At 41.6% G+C, this 27,465-nt stretch overlaps 1 protein-coding gene across 1 annotated transcript in view; it reads right to left on the bottom strand.

The window, feature by feature from the left end:
* The window catches only part of ARHGAP6 (Rho GTPase activating protein 6), a 269,412-nt gene that overhangs the window by 194,937 nt on the left and 47,010 nt on the right, over window positions 1-27,465 (bottom strand). Inside the window, 1 exon segment of the mRNA XM_029603281.1 lies at window positions 9,733-9,804. Coding sequence (XP_029459141.1) covers window positions 9,733-9,804 — 72 coding nt within the window.

Raw genomic sequence — 27,465 nt, 5'->3', positions numbered from 1 at the left:
AGCCATGGGCTTTGAACAAATCATCAACAAACCTACACACAGAGCGGGTCAAACGCTGGACCTCATCTTCATAAACTCCGGCCTATCATACTCCTCCCCCCCCCCCGGACTGCATCCCAGTCCCATGGTCAGACCACTCACTGAGATCCACTACACTCATGACCGAAGAACGCCCTGACCCCCCTCAACCCCATTCTACAATCCACTTCAGGAAGACATGCACGTCCGACGTGCTCAGTGAACATCTTTCTAAAGAACTTACTAACTTGGATATAACCAACCCCAACTCAGCCATACGAACCTGGCACTACATCACAGAAGCAATAGCCAATAAACTATGACCCCCAGCAGTCAAAACAATCAACCCGGATCTAAAAGGAAAACAACCTTGGTTCTCCCCAGAACTTAAGAAAATGAAGACCTCAGACACAAGGAATGCAAATGGCGCAAGGCCCCCAGTACTTCTACATTGTCTGACTATAAATGCACCCTTCACCGCTACAGGAGCTTCATCCTATGGACAAAAAGAGACTTCTACGCCAGCAGAATTCATGACCTCCAATCTGATGCCAGGGCTCTGTTCGCCTATGTTTCCCAGCTCACAAAAACCACCGCCCTGGCTATTCCAGACGAACATGCACAAGTCAAGGCCAACGAACTCGCACTTTTCTTTCAGAAAAAAATTTCAAACACTCTAGCACTCCTACCCACCAACACAACTCCACCCCTGCCAACTCCCACCACCCCTACCTACACCGGAGCCAACCTTAATACCTTCGAACCCACTTCTTACATGGAGATAGAATCCCTCCTAAAGAGACTGAAACCATCCAGCCACCCATCAGACCATATACCCACAAAACTTCTGTTACTTATCCCAGGCACCATCTCCAGACCACTGGCCAACATCATAAACTGCTTCTTATCACAAGGAATCTACCCAGACTCGCTAAAATCTGCTTCCCTCAAACCCCTTCTGAAGAAACCCAACATAGACACAAAAGAACTCTCCAATTTCCGCCCCATATCTAACCTCCATTTTTTTGCTAAACTCACAGAGAAACTGGTCTTCATCTCTCGGACTACCTGGAAGAACACAAAATTCTCTACCCATCTCAATACGGCTTCCACAAATCATTTAGCAGGGAAACCCTCCTTATTTCCCTCACGGATCACATCATCATGGGCCTAGACAAAGGTCACTCATTCCTTCTAGTTCTTCTTGACATCTCGGTTGCATTCGATACGGTGAACCACTCCACCCTATTAAAATGCCTCTCAGACATCGGCCTATCAGTCCAAAAATGGTTTGATTCCTTCCTCAGCAAAAGAAGTTTCAGTCAAAATCAACAACAAAGAATCACCCAGCATAAAATCTTCATTAGGAGTTCCCCAAGGATCCTCCCTATCCTCCACCCTCTTCAATAACTACCTCCTCCCCCTCTGCCAGCTGCTAACAAATCTAAAATTAATACATTATCTCTATGCGGACAACGTACAGATTCTTATCCCCATAACAGAATCCCTCTCTAAAACACTCATATTCTGGGGAAACTGCCTCCAATCCATCAACCTTCTTCTCAACAGTCTGAACTTGGTGCTTAACGCTGCCAAGACCGAACTCCTCATCTCCTCCGACCACCCCTCTCCCCCGCTATAGTTCCCTCACACTACTTAGATCACGCAAGTAATGGACCACGGAGTAATCATCGACAACTGTCTGAACTTAAAGAAATCCATTAACAACACAACCAAGGACTGCTTTTACAAACTACAAGTTCTAAAAAGGCTCAAACCCCTCTTCTATTTCCATGATTTTAGGACAGTTCTCCAAACCATGCTATTTGCCAAGATAGACTACTGTAACGCTCTCCTCCTTGGGCTTCCCATCTCCACCACAAAACCACTACAGAAGCTCCAGAACACGGCAGCCAGATTTTTGAGTAACACCAACTGCGGAGATCACATCACTCCCGTCCTCCAGAACATGCATTGGCTACCAATAAACTATAGAATCTTACACAAGTCCCTCACCATAATCCACCATAATCCACAAAACCATCCACAAACAGCTCCAGCTTGACCTTCAGATCCCACTCAGACTCCACACCTCCACTAGACCCATCAGAGAGTGTACAAAGGATCTCTACACATCCCCTCAACCAAAGCCACACGTCACACAGCCACTAAAGAACTGGCATTCTCGATAGCAGGACTTGCCATTTGGAATACCATCCCCCCGGACCTCAGACTGGAACCCTGCCTACAAACATTTCGGAAAAAACTCAAGACTTGGCTATTCCTCCAAGCTTTCCCGTAAACGTTCCGAACTATGGAACTCTCCATTTAACCATACCTCGCTATTTATGTAGCTAGGCACCGCCCAGCCACAATTGTTAGTTTTCTCTCTTCCTCTTTCCTTGATTCCTGCTTCCTCACATTACAAGTTCACGCCACCTTGTTAAATGTAACTTTAACAACCAATTAACAAGAGGCAATGTTAACCCCAGGTTCCTTGTAAACTAATATGATATGATCCGTATCATGAATGTCTGTATAAAAAAAAGAGAAATAAATAAATAAATGTGTGTGTCATTGAGAGTGTGCATGTGTAACTGTGAGTGAGAGCCTGAAGTGAGAGCATTTGATTGAGATCATCTATGTGTGTGAGAGAGAGCACGTGTATGATTGAGAGAAACTGGTCAGAGAGGTGATGTGTGTGTGTGTATATATAGGAGAGATAATGGAAGTGACTAGTCAGAGAGATGACTAGAGTGTGTGTGTGTGTGTGTGTGTGTGTGTGTGTGTAAGAGAAAAACTGGTCAGGAGATGATTGGTGTGTGAGAGACAAACTGGTATGTGTGTGTGAGAGAAAGAAAGTGATTATGGGAATGTGCATGTGGCGAGAGCTAGCATTCGAGTAAGTAACCTGGGTGTGTATGAGACACAGCATGGGAGTGAGAAGGCTGTATATGTAAGATACAACATGGAAGTGGGAAGCCTGTGTGTGTGTGTGTGCGCATGAGTGAGAGACTGGGAAGGTGACTGGTGTGAGTGTGTGAGAGAAAGACTGGTCGGGAGATGATTGGTGTGTGAGAGACAGAAACTTGCCATGGGGGTGTGACTGGTATGTATGTGTGTGAGAGACAGAGAGACTGGTCATGGGCCCTAAGGAAGAGAACCATGACTACAGAGCTGCATCCACTACTGCTGCTTTTGGTGTGTGCTACGGCCTGCATGGAAGAGGAGTAGGAGAGCTGCTGGAGGGGGTTAGTAAAGGTGGCTTTTTAAGTTTATTTTTCTTGATCGACTGCCATTTTAATTACTGAATATTATGTGATGTGTCTGCTGTTTTGAAATATTTTATTGGTGTTTGGAGAAATTTTAAATAATTTTTATGAGTTTTTAATTGTTGGTTATTATTCTGTTCATAGTTGTTGTGAAACATTTATTTTGCTTATTATTATAGTTATACAATTATTTCTGTGTTGGGATCTATACTTGCTTGGCTAGTTCTGTTTTCCTCTAATAGGAGGTGTATTGGTGTTTAGAGCCTGATTTAATATTTGTAGTATTGCCTTTTCATAGGTAGGGTTGTAATTGTTTGAGTGCATTCCATAATACAGGTGTAACTGTGTGCAGATTAGTTTGTGTGCATTACTGCAAATCCTGGGAGTATGTTAGGTCGGTTCTGTGTATGTGAGCAGGTGAGGTATTTTACTGTATCAGTCTTATTTGTTGTATTTTCTCAAGAGGACATGCATTAGTGATAAACTGCTGTCTTTTCATAAGTAGGGCTATTGAGCCTGGTAGTTGGAGTTTGTATTGCTGTTACTGAAATGACACTAGAACCAGAATATATTTTTTGTAAGTTGAGTTGTATGGGGAATGTCATAATTCTGCTTTACATCCATAATTGTGGGTCAGGGGGGTTCCTGTGGATGGAAACTGTACTTTTACATTTAGCCCTATGATGGTCATGTGTTCAGTGTGTCATGCATGTGAGAACCATCTGTCAGGTGTGTCCCAACAGAAAAAAGGTTGAGAAGCACTGCTCTAAAGCCCACTCAGACTCTCTTCTCTTGGGCCACGCCTGGATTTTCCCTGACCACCAATGTTTTTTTTACTTATTCACAGACAGAGGGGGAGAAAAGCAAACATAAGTGAGCATGTCTGAATGTATGAGGCAGTGAGGGTGTGTACGTCAGCATGTGTAAGCGTTAGAGTGCAAGTGTGTCAGTGAGCATGTGTGCAAGGGAGAGAATGACAGCATGTGTGAGTGTGCAGAAGTCTGAGCATGTGTATGAGCATGACTGGACGGATGAGTCAGAGTTTGTGTGCCACTGAACATGTGTGAGTGAGACAGGGTGAATGTGTCAGTGAGCATGTGTGTGAGGGAGAGTGAATGAGTCAGCATGTGTGTGAAAGCATGCATAAGGACATGAGTGAGAGCATGTGTGTCAGTAAGCATCTGTGTCAGAGCAAGCAAGCACATCAGTGAGAAAGATCGACTGTGTATGCATGAGTGAGCATATGAGGGTGATGTGTGCTAGAGAATTAAGACACACAGAAGAGCTTTCTTGCTCTATCTCCCAGAGGTCTCATAAGATTGGCTTTCAATATTAAATAAACTTAAATTGGTTTGTATTAAAGTTGGACCTCTGTGTATTATCGAAGCAGAACAGTTAATGGCACTACCAAATTAACAAGAACAACTAATTCATGATCATCTCAAGATGAATTAAAAGTTCTCAGGTATGGAGAACCAGGGATTGTTTTCTATCCTTATTAGTTTTAATTATTGAATATTATTTGATGTCTGCTGTTTTTGAAATATTTTATTGGTGTTTGGGAAGTTTTCAAAAATTTTTAATGAGTTAAATTACTGGAGGTTCTATTCATCAGCAGTTTTGAAATATATATTTTTAGTATGATTTTCCTATTGTGATTGATGTTTTATAGTTCTTGATTTTATTGTTTGATGTTTTATGAGGAATGATGGTATTTTCTGTTTTTCCATTGCTGCATTACATACAGTCTAACTTGTTGTAATTTCCACTTCAGTTTGTCTGTGCATTTCTGTGTATTTTATGGTCCCTTTATTCTGTATTTGATGACTCACCAAATTATATGTGTAATTGGGTACCCATGGGCCAGTATGGAAAAAAGTCCCCCGGGCCACTATTTTCCCACAATCCGCCCCTGCCTCAGCCACTGCTTGATGGTGGCACCGAGTGACCAGACTCGTCCACGTTAGTTGGGTTCTAGAGGGAGCTGCACTTCGTGGCTGCTGGCCGAGGACTGACATTGAGTGGCTGGCCTGAGTTGGGAGAGGATATAAAATAAGGGAAAAGTCCCAGGGTTTATGAACAAAGACTTATGGGGCTGTACCTCAAAAGAGGCTGATTCAGATTGAGTGGAAGCCCAAAGGAACAGGAGGAAATTTCCAGGACAAAAATAAAAAATAAATAAATAAAATTGCATAAAAATATGCAGTTACCCAGCTGAGCATGGCCCATACCTAAAAAGTGGTTTATAGCACCAGTTATATTTTACTGCCAGAAACAATGCCAACTAGATTTGCTCAATACAACTCACTGCAAAGCTGCATACAGTGATCATGAAGCAAAATGACAAGCAATGTTTTAAATATCCATACGTCAAGATATCAGATTGATGTTCAACATTTTAAACAACAAAAAAAAAAAGACAAAAACAGGGATAGGAAGTGATCTGCACATAGGGTTCTACCACATTTAACAATACCATCGCTTACATCCCACAACACTGCAGAAAAGTACATGTAACACCCCTCATGGAGAAGGCCCATAAAATGTGAGAGGGCCTGGCTGAGTTCCAATCTCTCAGGGTTCAAAATTGTGGAAATGGGATGAGCAAAATGGTATAGTGGACCCGGACTCAGAGGCAAGAGCAGCAAGGACTTTTTCCTGAGCTGAACAAGGAAACCCTCCAATTGCATATGAACCCTGTGCCTCTCTATCCAAATGGTTTGTGCTGGTAGTTCTTGCATATTCCAAATAAAATCTATACAGCAATCAGGGTCAGTACAAGGGATTTGTCTTGTGCCCCCCCCCCAATTCACTCAGACAGACCCCCTCTCTTACACACACTTAGGTTCCTTGAGTCATTCACACACACACACACACACACTTACACTGACTCCCTCCCCCCTCTCTCACTAACACCATTGTTCTCACACACACACACACACACAATCCCACACACAGCACTTGTGGCCACCAAGACTGCTTCTCTCAGCTGCAAGCAAGATAGGCTCTGCTCATGGCCCCACATGGCTGCTCTTTGCCAACCTCTAATGACTGGCACCCTAAGAGACTGCCTAGTTCACCTATTGGGACACGCCGGTCCTGATCGCAATATATTCCAAAGTAATTAAACTTTTATTTCTGGGGTGACCAGCATACGAACTATTTACTAGAGAGTATACGATAGTAAATGTTACTGAATTTATCAGAGTTCACAAACTTCCACAGCTAAGATACAACTTTAGTGATATTACATAAAGAACATCAACAGATTGCACAAAAGCCCAAGAGAATTATTCCAGTCTCCCAATAATGCACAATACTATTTATTTATTTTATATACCGATGTTCCTGTATAATATACATATAACACCGGTTTACAAGGAACTAAAACTGTCACTTCGGGGGCGGAATACATTGAAACATAATAACAATAAATAATTTAAAGATACATAAAAAGTCGTAATATAACTGAGATATAGTACTACTCTGAACATATGTATTTCAGAAGTTTTACATTTTCTCCTCAATTTTTAATCCCTGATTGACAACATTCACACCCCACCATCAACTAGGGTTCATCAACCTTCTCTCAATACTCATCAACTTCAATTATATCATGTACTTACTCATGGACAAGAGGCCACCACCTCTCCTTAGGCCCAACAACTCAATCTCAGGCAGTATCCAAGGATTTCCTCTGCATCCTCAATACTCTCCTTTTTTCAGTCTGCCCTCCATTTCTAGGTCCTCCACTGCCTATAGGGCTAAACATTTTCTCTGCATCTTCTTCTTTGAGTCCTGTACCAGGTCTCCTGGTTGTTTCCCAATGAGAGGGAACTCATGTTCAGCCTCAGGCCTTTCCCCTTAAAGGAGAAAGTCCCTGTAGGACACTCTCCTAATAGGAGTTGTCTCCAGGCTCACCAGCCTTGTTGGCAGCTCTTGCTAAACTCCTTGTGCTAAAAACTGAAACAGACATTATATACTCTTACGAACACTCCCCACAGATGATCTTCTTCCCAACCCTCTTAAAGGAACCACATCATTACAATCCCACTGGTAAATTCATCTAGAAACTTCCCTATTAAATAACGTACACATTCTATAACATTTACTATGCCATCTAGTGGCAGTTCACTGATATTACACACACAGTTTTCTCCAAGTTACTCAAAAAGAAATCCACAAAACCTTTTCCCATGCCATACTCCAAGATGTAGGCCCAATTTAGGGAATAAAATAAAAAATTACATGAAATATAACATGCTGAAACATGAAAGGGGACCAAAGAATAAGATTAAAAGTACAGGCAGAACAAATGACATTTTTTAAAATAAATTGTATGGATAAATGTGCAGACAACCCTTTATCTTCAGAAGTTTAACAGCTGACTCATTGTAGAGATGCTAAAGCAATGAAGCAACTCTAGAGCAACCAAGACATTTCTTAGGAGCAAAGCCTAGGAAAATGTGGTAAGGATGCCGATATTTACATTAATTCATTCCATGGTGAAAGGAAAGCAAGCCAACATTGTCTCAAGATGGAGACATAATGATGGCAATTTAAAGTTTTTCTGTAGCTTTTACCCATAGAGATGGGTTGAGTATTGCTCACCTTTATGCGAGTAAAAGCATGCACATTGTTCAATATGTGTTCTTTTGACATACTGTACAGGCATACAGAGAAGCAGGAGGAGAGAGGAAAAGGAACATCACACACAGGCCTGTGCCAAGAAATTATCTGCAGAGAAATCAGGGGCAAATTTCAGTCTGCAATTTTACCTAATGGTATAATTTTACTTTATTTGTGCAAACCCTGTAAGTTGTTAATTTGCTGTGTATGTTACTAATCTTTTCAATTTTGTTTGTTGAAGTAAACCATTTTTTATTGAACACCACTACTGCACTGCTGGCTGTGTTTCATCTGTGCAACCTCTACTCATTGAAATTCCTCCTTAGAATATAAGTTTTGCCATATTGGGTCAGACCAAGGGTCAACCCAGTATCCTGTTTCCAACAGTGGCCAATCCAAGTCACAAATACCTGGCAGGATCCCAAAGGGTAGATAGATTCCAAGTTGCTTATCCTTCTGTGAGTACTGACTGAACTGTGAGTTACAGAGGGGCTGAAAGCAGACCCATATTTAGGCATAGGCAACTGACTAGGGCACCAAATTTTGATGGTGCCAAATACCCAGGTGAAAAAGGAGTGCAATTGTGCCAAGGAGAAGCTTGCTTCAGTCATCCAAATCAAAGGGGAACTGCTATGGCAAGGGAGGGAAGTAGTGTTACAGGGAGTTCACCCCTTATCTGATCTCCAGGGTCTCGTATCCCCACTCTCCAATCCTGCCTATGGGCACTCAAATCCGAAATCTGGCTCTGGCTGAGTTTCTGACAGAATCCTGAATCCCCACTACTGCATCTAGGGCTCTGAAGGTTATATCTCATCCCCACTTGGGAGGGCTGGAAGTCTGATGTGTGAGAGAAAGAGAAGAGGCCTGGGATAGAGAATTTAGGCCCTACATTAGGGTCCCTGATCCCAAGAGGTGGGGGTTACACAGGCATGGAGACAGAAGCATAATCTGACCTCCTCATTAAGGACAGGTGTAGGTCTTAGAACACAGATACCGGAGCCTCAACAGGAGTAGATTCTTCTGCTGCAGAGGCCATACGACCCAGCCTGAAATTTGGAGCAGGATCCAGTTTAGCAGGTGGGAAGACTGGATCCAGCTTGACAGGCTCAGAAACAAGGCGTGGCATAATATAAAAAAAACACGTACTGGATCAGGATCAGGAACAAGGCTCAGCATAGAGTCTGGAGCTGGAGCATGAACAGGCTTTTAGCCAGCATGGCTCCAACACTGGCTATAGCAGGGACCATAGCCCACAGAGTGTTTCTCCCCCCCCCCCCCCCCCTGCTGAGAGGAAAAGAGCCCTGCTTACAAATCCTCACAGTGCTAATATGGAGCCACTTGACCATCAACCAACGGAGGGTTAATAATTCTTCATATTAACTAATTTTCAGCTACAGAGCATTAATTAGACCACATTGCAAATAATGAAATGGAATAGCAAATACATTTTTCTACTACAATATCAAGCAAGCTTTTATCAACGATGGAGGACCTAGACAGCTCTGCTGATCATTTGGACATCACTCTCTGAATCCGCACTTTTATAAAATAAATGATCATTTGCATTTAATATGCTTGTTGGACTAAATGATATTAAGAAAAAGAAAGTAAAAGACAATTGCAAGGAACCTCTGACCTGTACTTGCTGTATGGTCATCAAGCACTGGTGATTTCTATCTCACTGGCAGGTATGATATACAGATATTACAAGGCTAGGCTATGGGAAGTTCAGACAGAGTTCCAGAGAATGAAATGCACAGCATGCACCTTGGAAGACGCATGCACTTTGCTCTGCTGGAGTTGGGTTAATTACCTTTGTCTTTATTTTTCTCTTTGCCTAATGAGTCCAGTTTCTTTCTCAGTGATTTCTTCCTCTTTTGTCCATCTGCAGGTAAAGAAAAAAACAAACAAACTTTACATGTTTCCTTTATCTTTAGTAGCATAAACTTAAAATCTTGGCTGAATTTCATCTCTTCTGTTCAAAGTGACGAGTCACATCAGGAAAACTGATGCAAAGCTTGTATTTGGGCATTCATTACTTACACAATTGTGTTCTCCCCACTGGAAAAAGGTTGAAATCGCAACCTAATTGCCCAATTCGGATTCTTCTGCAACGAGGCTGTAATCCAGCAGTACAATATAAATGTAATTATCTGAGTAAGCCTCATACGCAGGCACTAACATAGACAAAGACATTGGGGACAGCTAAGCCTTTTTGTTTCTTGCTTTTTAAATTCCATTTAGGATTGTAACCAAATTATAGCCCTTTTGCTTTGCTAATAGTTTTGAGCCTATAATAACTCAAAAATACACACAAATATTTTACAAAGTGCACTCACTATCTTCTCTATTTGGCAGCTGCCCATAAAGAGGCCCACTGAAGGCCAACTCAGCTTTCATGACGACATGGAACAATCCTCACTGACTGAGGACAGTATATAAGAGATATATTCCAGTAAAGTAAGCAAGGTGCATATATAAGAAAAGTATACAAGTTCAGGAGAATCAAGAGACCCTGAACTTGCAAATCCCGACAAGATGTTCAGCACATTTTTATCAAGGCATCTGAAAGCAATTCTGAGAGAAAATATGAGCTGTAAACCAGGAAAATTGTACAGAGCTTTCATTTTATTCAATCATGTCGATAATTGTGTGGAAAGTACAATGCATAAGGGTGTAAAGAAGAGATTTTCATATAACACAGAATTTTTTTTTTTTGTATGTAAGAAGTGTAACCCCCAACTTGAAAATGCATTAAATATGTTCACAGTCTGATTATTTTGTTTGGAAATAAAAGAGAAAGAAACCAGAATGCCAACAAAGGGAGGGAAAACAAAGTTGAAGAAAATGCTATGCCTAGCAATGCCGCTTTGAGAATTCGGTTCTCTACATATACACAACCCTACTCACTCGCAAAATCTGATGTCTATTTTCTTTCTTCTTTTCATATACCTCTTTTCAACAATGGAAAGTAAAAGAGAATTAAATTGGTCCTACATCAAACGTTATCACCAATTTCAAAACCATGAAGTATACCAAAAGCAGATCAAAAGTTAAGAAGTTTTTGTGGAATGTGAAAAGGACCAAAATTTGAAGAATTTTTAACATGAAAGTAAAGTGAAAGACACATTCATACATCCAATGATGGACTGCATACTCAGAGCAGAGGTCAGTTGGAGAGGCAGTGATCACAATCTCCAAGGGGGGGACAGGGAGTCGTGGTCATCACTTAAAGGTGACAACAAGTGGCTTGGATTCAGGGCCTATGAATGGAGGGTTCCAGAAGGAGACCTGATGCATAGCCCTCAGCCCAGGACTGTCACTGCAATGACTGGACTAGGTACATGGTGGTGAGGGTGAAATATAGGGGGAAAAATCTTTGGGTAGTTGCAAATAAAGGATCATGGTACCAGGATCCCAGCCTTATTCCAATTGAGCTGGAAGCCCAAAAAAACTTAAGGGAAACCACCAGATAAAACAAGTTTACACGAAAAAATTAAAGAGAGATAAAAAAACAACAAAGAAAAAAAAGCCATTAATGTGTTGATCACAAAATATCAAAGGAGGAAAGTAAACTGGGCTACCAGTAGGACAGTGAGACTATCAGCTCAAGCATGTTCGGAAGCCTCTTTATCCATTTTCCAGTCAATCTTAAAGAAAAGCACACATTTATATTATAGAAGCAGTTAAGAGGCTGATCAGGTCAAAGAAAAGGCACACTATAATAAAAATGGATTTCAAGCATCGGAAAAGTCGACTTTAGAGGCTGCACAGTCAATCTCCTCTTCAGAACCTTTTTTTTCTATTGTAATATAAACCAGAGGTCAGCTGGGCAAGGCCAGAGAACGTAGAAGTTTACATGAGTGCTGCAAACCAAATTCAACCTCAAAATCCAACACCTCTTTACTGTGTTTTCTGGGCTTGTACACCTCTAGCCATATCGGGATGCACCCTGATTTTAGCACCATGAAAGGGCAGTTCCTAACGTAGTCTTAGATGATCTTACTCCTGAAACAGAATCACTCCAGATGAGGTCTGGGATATTTCTCCTGCTGTAGCCATGATGACTTGAGCTTTTGGTGCATCATGGAGCACAGCAGCCATAGTAAATCTCAGTCAAGGTTACCTTGCCTTTGCTGATCCCATCGAATTTCAGGAAATTAGCCATCACCAATATACATCTCAGGTTTCTAGCCCTAGGAATTTTCACAACAAACTGCCAACAAAGCAAGGGCAGCATCCTCCATTTTAATAACTCCATCGTTTGTGGTGGGTTACAAAAAAAATATTCACAATTAAAAACAAAACTATATAAGGAAAGAGGACATGATCATCTTTTATACCAGACAGACCTAGTAATGCTAAGTAAAAATGAGCCTCAATTGACTTTTCGCTGAATCTTGCTGAAAAAGAAAGGTTTTCAGATCCTTTATTTATGTATTTATTTATTTTAAAAGGTGTATTATTTTTAATTTGCCTAAATTTATCTGGGATTATGTTCCAAAAAGTGGGTTCTGCTACTGAAAACGCCCTCTCTCTAGCCTCTCACAGATGGACAATTTTGGGGAAGGAATCTCTCATTTCCATTGGCTGCTACAGCATAAACTACACAATGGCTTATGAGGACTTGTGTGAACGGCTTGAAGCAGGACAGCCTGTTCCTCTCAGATTCTCTCTTCTTTTTCTTCTCTCTGCTTTTAAGCTTCTGTTGCTTTAATTCGCTGGGTCACCCGCAAAATGTACCAAACCATGAAAAAAAAAATAAAAGTAAGTAATCCATGTTTGCTACATTGAAACACCTATACACATTAAGACAACAGACTAAAATGGCCACCAGAAATGTGACATTTTACTCCTGCCCTGACCCTGGCATTAAATTTCCTGCATTAAAAAACACTCAGTAAAAACATCTCCCTGCTGACGCGGCTCTCTGCATTGCCCTGTAATGCTAATAACTTCCTTTACATGAGATTTGCAAGTACCTAAGCATACTGTGGATTTCTTAGTGCAGATTTTTTCAATGCTAAAACCCATATTACATGCCAGAGTTAGGTTAGCGCTGAAAAACCCCACGCTAAAAAAGGAATAAAAACCCAGTTTATTACATCTGCCCCACAATATGCTAGAGATGCATAAGGATGCTTGGTTATTCAAAGCTCTATGCAAAATAGTGGCTAGCTTAAATGTTATATGCCATGCGAATGGTAAACAGTAGAATGACTACAAGATTGAAGTTATATCTTAGCTCCAGTCAAAACTAGAGCTACCGTATTCTGACCACTTGCAGCGCCTTGATCATATTAGGAGGAAGGACCATTCCAGTATTGCTGCCACTGGGCCTGCAAGAAATTTTTCAAATGGAAGTTTCCTGGTCTCCACCACTTTATGCACAAGGAGAGAGCAATTTTCAGCCAACTAAATAGTTATTTGGGTAAATGTTTTGGAAATTGTGTTCTTTAGGAAAATTAATCAATGCAGCCACCAGCAAGAGAAGCACTCTGAATTTGCTGTAAGAAGTCCTGGTTTAAGCAGTGTGGTGCTACTTCAATGCTTTTAATATTGACTGAAGTACTATACTGCCTATATTACGGAGAGAGAGCCTTACTTGTGGTAATACAGGATGAGGTAAGACACTCATGGTTTTGTACTGGATTACCTGCATGATGGGAGTTGTAGTTAGATATGATGGGGAAGCTCAGAGGATGAGGAAGTGAGGGGGCGGGATTTGTCTTGTGACGTGAAAGACTGATGGTGGTGGTTTTCTTGTGTGCTCCTGATTCTGAAGAACTCGAAATAAACCTCTCTCGTATTGTTACTCAGTGGTCTGCAAGTATGGGTATTTACAATATCACAAATTGGCAACAAGGATGGGATAGGTCTTCCACCTTTGACTTCCCCTCCAGCTTTCTTTCAATATCTGGGGGAACCTGCAATTCCATTTGCTGTTTGGATTAGAATGCTTGATGCCCATGTGCTGGCTATTCACAAGGAACTTCCAGAATCTAGGAAATATGCACCACTCATTGTCTGGCAGGAGAAGCGCAGAGGAATTTCTATTAGTTGCCTGTTGTAGATGAGATTTTGAGACAGCTTTAGCTACTCTTAGGAATGTTTTTTGTCTAAAAATATAGAATGCTATAAGTTTTGTTAGCAGGTCTAGAGGCAAGGAGAAAGTACATTATTTGTATAAAATAACTTGTGTATCAATTTATAATTCAATATGCAGGCAGGAAACATTTTGCATGAAGGAAAAAAAAAATATATTTTTTTTTTTACAAAATCAAAATATTAGCACAATAGAAAATATGTCAGGCAAGCCCTTAGAAAGAGAGAGAGAAAAAAAAGAAAAAAAAAGTGTCTGGCCTAGTGGCTCAGTATGGAAATGTTTGTTACTTGCAATTTTGGAAATATGGCAGAGGAAATGGTTTGGTATTAGCTAGTAGAGAAGACCAGGATGCCTCACATCAGGGGATGTTTCTTTCTAGAGGCCAATCTTACACTGCAAGAAAATTACCTGCCAGATAGGAACTGCAATAGAAGAGGCAAAGATAATGTGTCAAGGCATGATAGTAGCAGTGCAAACTGCAACTACAGACAGCAGCAAGGACCTTGGAAAAGTATCCAGCCAGTGCAAACCTGAATCTGCAGATCCCAAAATACAGAGGAGGTGTGATCATAATGGATGAAAACAACACCCTGCAAATTATACCAACTGTCCTGCAAGAACCGCTCAGTGTAGACAATGCAAAAAGGCTCATTTTGCTAGGGTATGCAGAAGCACAGTCTCAACAACTGATCACTGAAGTTGCTGTACCAGAAGTTGCCAGCAGATGATCTTAATGAGATTTCTGTAGTGGGGAGAATGACTTGAACTGTTTCAGTCTGTGCCTTCAGGAGGGAATTCCCAGGACACTGAACTGATGCTGGATACTGGCTCCGCAGTCTCCATGTACGTTGCACCTAAGTAAGGTGCTCCAATCCAATTCCAGTCCTTGGTTGTTTAGCAGGAAACGGAACATTTGAAACAAACCGTGTGTACCTGCTGTGTTGGTCAGAAACCTTTTTGTTGTATATGAAAGTACAGAAATGAACAGTGAATTACAAATGAACACTTGATGGAAATATTACCTCAGTTCCATCTAGCAGTACTGCAGTGCATGCACCCATTGCAACTCAAACAATTAGCAGTGCAGATGCTGCTGCGCTGGGCTGTGCAAAGGGGCTCATTATAAAGTTAAAATTAGATACAATAATATGAGGCCGGTGCAAGGGAAACTAAGCCTGTTGCCCTTTACTGCAAATGTGTAGCCATAGGTGGGTCCTGGGGGCTCAGGGCCCCCAGCAGCAGGATCATTTCCCATCTGAGTCAGCCCCTTAAAAGTACAGGAGTTAAAGGATCTGGTGGCAGTGAAATCACTGCCAGACCTTATGATCTCCTGGTGCTTTTAAGGAGGCTAACTTGAATGTGGAACTTCACTGCCCTTGAGCTACAGTTACCTGCAAAAAGTAAAGTGTTTCTTTACTTTTTGCAGGTAACTAGTTATCCCCGCTCCTCTTTGCCCCTTCAACCTTCAGGAATTCCTGGGTTGGGAGGTAGCCTATTAATTAATTAATTAGTTAAAAACATATTTCTATTCCACCTATAGTGGTTACTCATGCTAGGCGGATTACAAAATTAAAATCAAAACATACTCCTATAAAATAATAAAAACATTTTAAAATAACAAACATAACATCTCAAAGAATTCATCCAGCACTGCCACATCAGGTATTATTAAACTGCACAAACAAAAAAGCTTTCTATCACTTGTGGAACACTAAAATATCATCTAAGTTTTTAAAGTCATCTGGAAAAGCATTCCATAGTAGTGGTTCATATGTATTGCTTTTCAGCAGCAGCCTGAGAGATTACCACTGAGCTGTTAACCCTTGAGAAGTAACCATAGAGGGAGAGTAAGAAACAGCAAAGACAGGGCAGGGAGACAGTGAAGAGACAGGAGATAGAGAATTTTGCTAGAAACTAAAAGGGTTTTGCAGCTACTGTCCAGAAGACCAACATAGGATGAGGTACGGGATAGGGATGTGCATTCGTTTGCGACGAAATAGGAAATAGAGACCATATTTCTTATTGCGCCGCATTTCGGGGGGGAGGGGGCTACGAAACAATAAGAAAACCCACAAAATTTTGTGTGGTTTTATCATCGTTTTTGGTGGCAGTCCATTGCTCCTACCATGTGACAGAGGCCAGCCAATGGCATCGATAGCCCCTGTCACACGATAAGGGCAAAGGGCCATCAGCGCCATTTTGATTAGTGGCAGTCGACAGCCCGGGAGATCGCTCCCAGGACCTCGCTGGACCACCAGGGACTTTCGGTAATTCTTGAGGGGGGGGGGGAGTTGGGCAAGTCTTGGGGGGGGGGGTTGCAATTAATTAAATTTGAAGGGTTGGGGTGGGTTTGGGGTTTTTTTGTTTTTTTTTAATCTGAAAGGTTGGGGGCGTGTTTCGGGCATCGTTTCAGGGGGGTAGACGAAAATGAAATTTCCCGTGGCAGGCCGATAACGAAGGCCGAACCTTTTGGTTCGACCAAATCACATCTCTAGTAAGGGATGGGGCAGGGCAGGAAGCTGGCCAAAGTTCCTGTCCATATTCACCTTGGCTCCCCCCAAAATTCAGTTCTTACCATATCCCTGCTTTGCAGTGAGGGTTGCTGTCTCACAGGAACTTAAAAATTTAGTATAAAATGACATTGAGACTATTGATAGCAATGTGTAGCCCCAAAATTTGCAGTTCAGTTTTTGTTTTGTTTTTTTTTTTGTTTGCTTTGTTTCTCAAACCAAATAAATAAAACCATTAAAAAAACCAACAAAATAACAAAACCCCCAAACCAACCTCCAACACCCCCAAGATATCCACAAGGCCCAGCTGGGTCCTCCCCAGGCTGATCCTATCCCCACTCTTGGAGCATGTAAAAATTAATGCCGGAGCCCAACTGAGGCCTCTATGGATCCCTCAGACTTGTGCTAGGAACCTCCCCAAATCCCACTTACCCAACCTGATGGCCCACTTGCTCCTGCCCTGTCCTGCCTTGGGTACCTTTAAGAATGGTGCTAGTGGCCCCAGTGTCAGCACCAAAGTGATGTCACTTCAGCGCCTGTCTGAGGCGCAGCAGGCATCATTATTTTATTTGGCCATATATATTTGTACAGACTTTGATCCAGGTCCTGATCCAGCCAGTGCTGAAGCTATGCCAGACCTTGATCCAGCTCCAGACTATGTACTAGCCCACCAGCCTGATCCAGCAGCAAGGTCTGGGCTAGACCTTACTGCAACTCCTGATCCAGATTCAGAGTCAGACCCTACGCCTGAAGGAGCTACTTTATCCAGTGCAGAAGCTGTGACAGTCCTTTTGAGACCTTAGAAACTATGCTCCAGGACCTTCACTTGTCTTCTGAGGAGTTGCTAGATTGGGCTCCTGATACACCCGGCCTTATGTCTGGGGTGGGGGTGGGGGCACTCAAGCTAGTGCTGAACCCATGGCAGACCCTATATGCCTGAGGATGGGGAGGATGCTCAAGCCAGCGCTGAACCCACGCTGGCTAAAGATACAGCATAGCTTCAGACTCTGACTTTGTGTTGGAGCCCCAGTCTGCCCAGCATGCAGTCTCTGCTAGTGCTGAAGGTGCACCGGACCCTAATGCCTGGTGGGTGCTGCCCAAGTGGGATCTTGCCCTTAACTCTGAATTGGACTTTGCCTCTGATTTTGATTTTGTGCCTTGCGAGGACTCCAGTTTCAGACTATGATTCCAGGTATCCTGACCGAGTTGCTATGTTCCTAGATAGTGGAAGGTCTTTCCAACAACAAAGTTGAAGCCTTGATCTTTCGACTATAGGTGTGACGTTTGCCTCATATAATTTTTTGTTCCTGGTGGCAGGGTCCCTTCCCCTTGAGCTGGGCTCAATCTTCTATACGCTATTTGGGATTTTGCCTGCTTGCCAGGAAATAAACAATTATATGAAGCAAACATCACCCCTATAGAAAGATCAAGGCTTCAGCTTCGTCGTTGGAAAGACCTTAAAAAAAAAAAAAAAGTTAATGAAGGTGAAGAGAACCTGCTTCCTTTATGTTATGAATAAACCCTGCATTGAATGAAAAGATATCTGTGTTTCATATCCTACGGCTAGCGCCTGACACCCCGGTAGCAATAGAAATTAGCCCACTGGGACGTTTTCCCCATCACTTGAATTAATCTATACTTAAAAGGGGGAAAAAAACCCCCAACAGAAAACAAAATCTGCACTAATACAATATTAAGCATGTTAAAATTGTGGAGCAACATCAAATATAGCCAGGCACATCACAGTGCCCCTCCCCCCTTTATCATCTTATTCATTCCTCCCTTATATATACCTGTAGGATAAATAGAAGACTTGGCCTTGATAAATTTCTGGGCTTATTTTAACCTATCCAACTTTGCAAAAACTGAATAAAAATAAAATTAGACGGGCGGATTTTAAAAGCCCTGCTCGCGTAAATCCGGGCGGATTTACGCGAGCAGGGCCTTGCGCGCCGGCGCGCCTATTTTCCATAGGCCGCCGGTGCGCACAGAGCCCCGGGACGTGCGTAGGTCCCGGGTTTTTGGAAGGGGGCGTGTTGGGGGGCGGGACCCGATGACGCGGCGTTTCGGGGGCGGGGTGCGGCGTTTCAGGGGCGTGACCAGGGGCGTGGTTGCGCCCTCCGGAACCGCCCCCGGGTCGAGTCTCGGCACGCCAGCAGCCTGCTGGCGCGCGTGGATTTACGTCTCCCGGAGGGAGACGTAAATCCGTGGATAAAGGTAGGGGGGGGGGTTTAGATAGGGCCGGGGGGGTGGGTTAGGTAGGGGAAGGGAACGGAGACAGGCTGTGCGGCTCAGCGCGCGCCAGCTGCCCAAAATTGGCAGCCTTGCACGCGCCGATCCAGGATTTTAGAAGATACGCGCGTATCTTATAAAATCCAGCGTACTTTTGTTTGCGCCTGGTGCGCAAACAAAAGTACGCAAACGCGCTTTTTTTTAAAATCTACCCCAGTGTATCTAAATATCGACCAGGGATTTTCAGTTTATATGCACCACAACCTTCTGTCAGGTACTCAGAGCCTCTAAAATAATTTTGCTCTATTATCTCCAAATATATAACACCCATCTCTAGCACTCCTGTGCACAGAAATAAGCTGGTTTACTGGGCATTCTTGGGCTAAGAAAGCCATGTTTCTTGACCATTTAGGGAAGAAAACCTGGTGCGTTTTACAACTAAGGGCTACAGTAGTAGAGGGTGATAAGTATCATACCCATCGTTAATCTACTGAAGCAAAAAGAGCAAGAGACTTTCTTGCCGGGATGTCTATGTAATTTAAACAAGAATAGGATTTAAAGTTGCCCATGCATGCAAACCTTCATTTGTCAGTATTCTTTAAAGCTAGTTCTACTCCATTATCTTCTCAAGCAAAACAAGGAACTTGCACACTGAAAGTCTGCTTCTCAGACTTTCTTGTAGTATTCTAGAAACTGCAACAAATTACTCCATGATGCACTGGGGCAGATTCACCTCCGTGGCCATAATAATAAATGGCACAGATCTCTCGTTCTGAAAACGCGTGAAAACATGAGAAATATTTCTTTAGACATTTTATATACCGTTGTTCCATGTATAGATCACAACAGTTTACAAAGTGACATTCATAGTTATTACTCACACAAAGGTTAGTTACTGCGCTGTTATTCATGGACATGTATTAATAGTAACAAGTGAAGTTATCTAGAGTGAATTAATTTATCTAGTCTTTAATGTAAGGATTATGGTAAGTTAAATCAGAATGATAGTCTTCACATTATAAGCAGAATGCTGTTTGAGATTCTTATATTCTTTTCAATTGGTTTCGTCTTCATGATTTGATTATCTGTTTATCCTTAATGTCTTTGTGGTTCAGTTTATTCTGTTTTTAGGTTAGCTCATAAGCATTTTTAAATAGCCATGTTTTCAGTTCCCATTTCAATTTCTTTCTATCTGGTAAAATACATAGCGTCTCCGGCATAGAATACCAGAGCCTTGGACCCACTATGGAAACCACATGATCTCGTGTGTCAGATGGGTGCTCCTTACTGTGGGAATAGAGAATAGTCCTTTATTTTGGGATCTTAGAGATCTCTGTGGATTGTATGATTGTAGTGTCACTCCTAACAAGCCAGTGTAATTGGAATGAATGATGCTGAATATTATCATTATATTTGTATAAAGGTGATCAAAATCATGAATATGCATGGATTTTGCAGTGCTTTGCTTTTGCCTTTTAATGCAACACAGGAAAGGTGTCAACAACACGCTGTTGGCAGAGCTCTCTACATTTTGCCAAGGTAGGTTCTGGCAAATTTCACTCAGGTAAATTTGAAAACCAAGTTAAACCTTCACATATAAAGCAGACTGGGTTGAAACTAACAAAAGTTATTGCGCCTCTGGTTGGATAGACTTAACAACCTGTAAGTACTTTTCCGATATTAAATGTGCTAATAATGACTGTAAATGAAACTAAAAGTAGAACAAACAGGGCCACGAAACAGATGTTGAATTTATGAACCCAGAAAATCCTGCTGTATTGCATCAGGTCAAAGCCAATGATTCCAAAATGTGCGAGCCTAAGAATATGCCATACTGGGTCAGACCAAGGGTCCATCAAGCCCAGCATCCTGTTTCCAACAGTGGCCAATCCAGGCCATAAGAACCTGGCAAGTGCCCCAAAACTAAGTCTATTCCATGTTACCGTTGCTAATGGCAGTGGCTATTCTCTAGGTGAACTTAATAGCAGGTAATGGACTTCTCCTCCAAGAACTTTATCAATCCTTTTTTAAACACAGCTATACTAACTGCACTAACCACATCCTCTGGCAACAAATTCCAGAGTTTAATTGTGCGTTGAGTAAAAAAGAACTTTCTCCGATTAGTTTTAAATGTGCCCCATGCTAACTTCATGGAGTGCCCCCTAGTCTTTCTATTATCCGAAAGAGTAAATAACCTATTCACATCTATCCGTTCTACACCTCTCATGATTTTAAACACCTCTATCATGTCCCCCCTAGGCTGTCTCTTCTCCAAGCTGAAAAGTCCTAACCTCTTTAGTCTTTCCTCAGAGGGGAGCTGTTCCATTCCCCTTATCATTTTGGTAGCCCTTCTCTGTACCTTCTCCATCGCATTTATTATTTATTTATTTTTAGATTTTTATATACCGGTGTTCCTGTATGGAATACAGATCACATCGGTTTACACTGAAACAGAAACATAAATTTTTGCCAAGAGGCATTACATAGAACAAAGTTATGGAACTTGGAAAAGGGTAACTAGATTCAAAATTAACATTGTAATATAAGCTTATTGGCTCAAAAGTCTCATTTAGCAGTATAAACAAAAACAAAAAAGCACATCAGAATATCTTTTTATTCACCATTTATATCTTTTTTGAGATGTGGTGACCAGAATTGTACACAGTATTCAAGTTGCGGTCTCACCATGGAGCAATACAGAGGCATTATGACATTTTCCGTTTTGTTCACCATTCCCTTTCTAATAATTCCCAATATTCTGTTTGCTTTTTTGACTGCCGCAGCACACTGAACAGACGATTTCAATGTGTTATCCACTATGACGCCTAGATCTCTTTCTTGGGTTGTAGCACCTAATATGGAACCCAACATTGTGTAATTATAGCATGGGTTATTTTTCCCTATATGCATCACCTTGCACTTATCCACATTAAATTTCATCTGCCATTTGGATGCCCAATTTTCCAGTCTCACAAGGTCTTCCTGCAATTTATCACAATCTGCTTGTGATTTAACTACTCTGAACAATTTTGTGTCATCTGCAAATTTGATTATCTCACTCGTTATATTTCTTTCCAGATCATTTATAAATATTTTAAAAAGTAAGGGTCCCAATACAGTTCCCTGAGGCACTCCACTGACCACTCCCTTCCACTGAGAAAATTGTTCATTTAATCCTACTCTGTTTCCTGTCTTTTCGCCAGTTTGCAATCCACGAAAGGACATCGCCACCTATCCCATGACTTTTTACTTTTCCTAGAAGCCTCTCATGAGGAACTTTGTCAAACGCCTTCTGAAAATCCAAGTATAATATATCTACCGGTTCACCTTTATCCACATGTTTATTAACTCCTTCAAAAACGTGAAGCAGATTTGTGAGGCAAGACTTGCCCTGGGTAAAGCCATGCTGACTTTGTTCCATTAAACCATGTCTTTCTATATGTTCTGTGATTTTGATGTTTAGAACACTTTCCACTATTTTTCCTGGCACTGAAGTCAGGCTAACCGGTCTGTAGTTTCCCGGATCACCCCGGAACCCTTTTTAAATATAGGGGTTACATTTGCTATCCTCCAGTCTTCAAGTACAATGGATGATTTTAATGATAGGTTACAAATTTTTACTAATAGGTCTGAAATTTCATTTTTTAGTTCCTTCAGAACTCTGGGGTGTATACCATCCGGTCCAGGTGATTTACTACTCTTCAGTTTGTCAATCAGGTCTACCACATCTTCTAGGTTCACCGTGATTTGATTCAGTCCATCTGAATCATTACCCATGAAAACCTTCTCCATCATGGGTACCTCCCCAACATCCTCTTCAGTAAACACCGAAGCAAAGAAATCATTTAATCTTTCCGAGATGGCCTTATCTTCTCTAAGTGCCCCTTTAACCCCTCGATCATCTAATGGTCCAACTGACTCCCTCACAGGCTTTCTGCTTCGGATATATTTTAAAAAGTTTTTACTGTGAGTTTTTGCCTCTACAGCAAACTTCTTTTCAAATTCTCTCTTAGCCTGTCTTATCAATGTCTTTCATTTAACTTGCCATCGTTTATGCTTTATCCTATTTTCTTCTCTTGGATCTTTCTTCCAATTTTTGAATGAAGATCTTTTGGCTAAAATAGCGTCTTTCACCTCCCCTTTTAACCATGCCAGTAATCATTTTGCCTTCTTTCCACCTTTCTTAATGTGTGGAATACATCTGGACTGTGCTTCTAGAATGGTATTTTTTTAACAATGACCACTCCTCTTGGACATTTTTTTTTACTTTTGTAGCTGCTCCTTTCAGTTTTTTTCTAACAATTTTTCTCATTTTATCAAAGTTTCCCTTTTGAAAGTTTAGTACGAGAGCCGTGGATTTGCACACTGTTCCTCTTCCAGTCATTAAATCAAATTTGATCATATTATGATCACTATTGCCAAGCGGCCCCACCAGCGTTACCTCTCTCACCAAGTCCTGTGCTCCACTGAGAATTAGATCTAAAATTGCTCCCTCTCTTCTCGGTTCCTGAACCAATTGCTCCATAAAGCTATCATTTATTCCATCCAGGAACGTTATCTCTCTAGCGTGTCCTGATGATACATTTACCCAGTCAATATTGGGGTAATTGAAGTCTCCCATTATTACCACACTACCAATTTGGTTAGCTTCCCTAATTTCCCTTAGCATTTCACTGTCCGTCTCACCATCTTGACCAGGTGGACGGTAGTATACTCTTATCACTATAGTCTTCCCCAACACACAAGGGATTTCTACCCATAAAGATTCAATTTTGTATTTAGTCTCATGCAGGATGTTTATCCTGTTGGACTCTATGCCATCCCGGACATAAAGCACCACACCTCCTCCCGGGTGCTCCTCTCTGTCATTGCGATATAATTTGTACCCCGGTATAGCACTGTCCCATTGGTTATCCTCTTTCCACCATGTCTCTGAGATGCCAATTAAGTCTATATCATCATTTACTGCTATACATTCTAATTCTACCATCTTATTTCTTAGACTTCTGGCATTAGCATACAAACATTTCAAAGTTTGTTTTTTGTTTGTATTTTCATTCTGCTTTTTAATTGATAGGGATAAGTTAGAATTTTTTTAGCTCAGGTGAGTTTTCAGTTACAGGCACTTGGACTACTTTTCTTATTATTGGAACCTCACTGTCGGGATGCCCTAATTCTAATGCATCATTAGTATCCTTTGAAGATACCTCTCTCCGAACCATGTGCTGCTGAGCGACTGTCGGCTTTTCCATTTGTTCTAGTTTAAAAGCTGTTCTATCTCCTTTTTAAAGGTTAGCGCCAGCAGTCTGGTTCCACCCTGGTTAAGGTGGAGCCCATCCCTTCGGAAGAGACTCCCCCCTTCCCCCAAAAGGTTCTCTAGTTCCTAACAAAACTGAATCCCTCTTCCTTGCGCCATCGTCTCATCCACGCATTGAGACTCCAGAGCTCTGCCTGCCTCTGGGGACCTGCGCGTGGAACAGGGATCATTTCAGAGAATGCTACCCTGGAGGTTCTGGATTTAAGCTTTCTACCTAAGAGCCTAAATTTGTCTTCCATAACCTCCCTCCCACATTTTCCTATGTCGTTGGTGCCCACATGTACCACGACAGCCGGCTCCTCCCCAGCACGGTCTAAAATCCTATCTAGGTGACGCGTGAGGTCCGCCACCTTCGCACCAGGTAGGCATGTTACCAGGCGATCCTCACGTCCACCAGCCACCCAGCTATCTACATTCCTAATAATCGAATCACCAACTATGACGGCCAACCTAACCCTTCCCCTCCTGGGCAGTAGGCCTTGGGGAGATATCCTCAGTGCGAAAGGACAATGCATCACCTGGAGAGCAGGTCCTCGCTGCAGGATCCTTTCCTGCTGCACCTGGTTGATGCTCTCCCATCATGGGATCTTCTTCCTCCAAGGCAGCACCAGGGCTGCCAGTTTGAAGTTGGGACTTGGCTACTATGTCCCTGAAGGTCTCATCTATATACCTCTGTCTGCCTCAGCTCCTCCAGGTCTGCCACTCTAGCCTCCAGAGATCGGACTCGTTCTCTGAGAGCCAGGAGCTCTTTGCATCGCATGCACATGTACAACTTCTCACCGGCGGGTAAAAAATCATACATGTGACACTCGATGCAAAAGACTGGGAAGCCCCCCTCTTGCTGCTGGTCTGCTGCCTTCATCTCAATTTTGATCCGTTCCTAGATAAGTTTTAGGATGCTATGGGAGTAGGAATGTGTCTAACGTCCTTTAAATGTATTAGTGAATTAACTATATGTCTGGTAGTGGCCTACCGGGGTCTGATTGAATTCTCAATAAAGTTTTTGTTGATGGGTTTTTTTTTTTTTTTTTTGTGAAAGTGGCACCTGCCTATAAATCAAGGGATGAGCTGTGGGTGGGTTGGGAAATACAGTCTAACTTCAGTTAGTCAGCCAGAGTGACTTACCTCTCTCTTGATTAACAAATGTTGATACCTATTCAACCCAATCACACTACCTCAACACCTTTCCAAGGTGAGTAAGTGAGCTGAACCTTTCAACCTTTTTAGATATACACTGCTCCTAGCTTATTTCTAGCTTCTGCCTACTTTTTGGGGGGTTTTTTGTGGGTTGTTTTTTTTTTTTTAATTCATACACTCAGTTTGTATTAAATACAAACACTCAGTTCTTTAAAAGTCTGCAGAACACTCAGTTCTGCAGACTTTTAAAACTTAACACACTACCTACTGCTTACTAGCTACCTTATTGACTGACTATTTAAAAATACAGTCTAACTTGTTTATTCCCTGCCTGACTATTAAAAGCACAAACACACAAACACACTAAATAATATTCCCAAATAGTTAACTTTGCCCCAATACTTTTAAAAAGACAATGTCCCAAGCAAAAACTTACTGATTCCTTTCAGCCACCAGCAAGGTGATCCTCTCCTCTCAGTGTTCCCACTGGAATGTGAGACACATACCAAATCTGTTATCTGTACGGAATTTGTTCTAAAGTATCCCGGTGAAAAGCACCATATGAATGAAGAAGGAAGGAAGGAAAGAAAGATTATTCACATCTCATTTTATTTCGCATCCCCATCTCTATTTGGGGGGGGGGGGATGTACTTGAGCATGAAAAGCTCAAGGTCCACAAGAGAGGGAAATAGGAATATGAAAAATAATTTTTCACCAAGACAACAGTGGACACCTGAAACAGATTTCCAGTAGAGGTGACAGAAGCCAAAATAGTGGCAGAATTCATGCATACATTGCGGGGGGGGGGGGGGGGGGGGGGGGGGGGGGCGTTTAGAGACAAAGGGACCTTAAGAAAAATACCACAGGGCAAGTAAGACTTGTGACGGCAGCTACAACTGGGAAGACTGGTTGGGGCAAATGGGTCTTTTCTGCAGACATTTTCGGTGTCTCAATAAAGCAAAACCATCTCACAACATACAGACTTATTTACCCAACCAAGCAGAGATCAGATGTCTAGAAAGGAGAAAATTATGGGTTTGTTACATATCAACTAAAATCTACATAAAGACGGCTATAATTATTCCCCCATCATCCCCAAACCTCCCCTCCCCCCACCTGATAGAATGTAAGGTGTTTTGCAGGAACTGCCAATATAGTTAAGATTGAAAACAATTACCACCAGCTCCTTTTACAAAACAAAAACAAAAAAAAGGCAAAAATTATATTGGAAGTAGAAATAAATAGGAAACATTATTGTGCACATATATAAAATTAATCTATGCAAGTGCTGCACCATAATCCGAAGTAGTGGTGCAACATTATCTTTCTTCTGCATAAAGGATAAGCTATCTTGAGAGGGACCCTACTATAAACAATCCTCTAATCTTAATGAATCAGCCTCTAAAAATATAGTCAGTATATAAACACAGGAGAACAACATTATAAAAGGAAACGTGGCATACATTGTCTGCAAAGTCCATGCACAGTAAAGCTTTATGAACTGTTTTTGTCCCATTAGAAGGTATCATAAGCTGTGAACAACCCAGTTTTCTCCCGGGACAATATAACCAATAGAGCTTTTCACTACAAAAATAGGATGCAGATTAAAATCTGTACTACTTCTTTTAAAAATACAATGTGTTTCCAGAATGAAAAATTTAAGTTCTTTACCTTAAGCTACATTTGCTGTTAGCGGGTACTGCTCACATCTTTTTCATGCAAGTTTATGAATATAGTGTGTGTGTCCAAAGCAAATATACAGCAAAGCAAGATTCTTTCCATGTATTCAGATGTCATTATAAAAGATGTAAAAAACAAACAAACCCCATAGTATATGAAAGGAGAAGGCCTAACCATTGCCCTTAATTGACCAAGTGACATCAGACAGCATTGAAAATAGAAATATGCATCATGCCCAGGTCTATTTTTTATCACTTTTCGTACTTGAAGCAGTTCTGTTTTTTGTACAGCTGTGCAGCTGAAATTTTCAGGGACCATTTTAGATAATGGATCTAGCAAATCAAAGTAAAAAAACTAAATGAAACAACATTTTGCAAACACATACTACCTAAACAAGAAAATACCTGAATACATTCTAGTCTATTTTTTTCATTGTTTTTGAAACTATTGACGTGGTGATTTGATTGATCCCAAATCAAAGTTAAACTAATTGCCCAAAAGCCTGTCCTATATTGTTGATCACTCATTTCCATTTCACATGGTGCAGGTTTGGCAACTGTCACT

Source organism: Rhinatrema bivittatum, chromosome 5 (assembly GCF_901001135.1).
Source record: "Rhinatrema bivittatum chromosome 5, aRhiBiv1.1, whole genome shotgun sequence".
NCBI lineage: Eukaryota > Metazoa > Chordata > Amphibia > Gymnophiona > Rhinatrematidae > Rhinatrema > Rhinatrema bivittatum.
The sequence above is the reverse complement of the archived record's forward strand: the minus strand, read 5'-3'. Positions and strand labels throughout refer to the sequence as shown.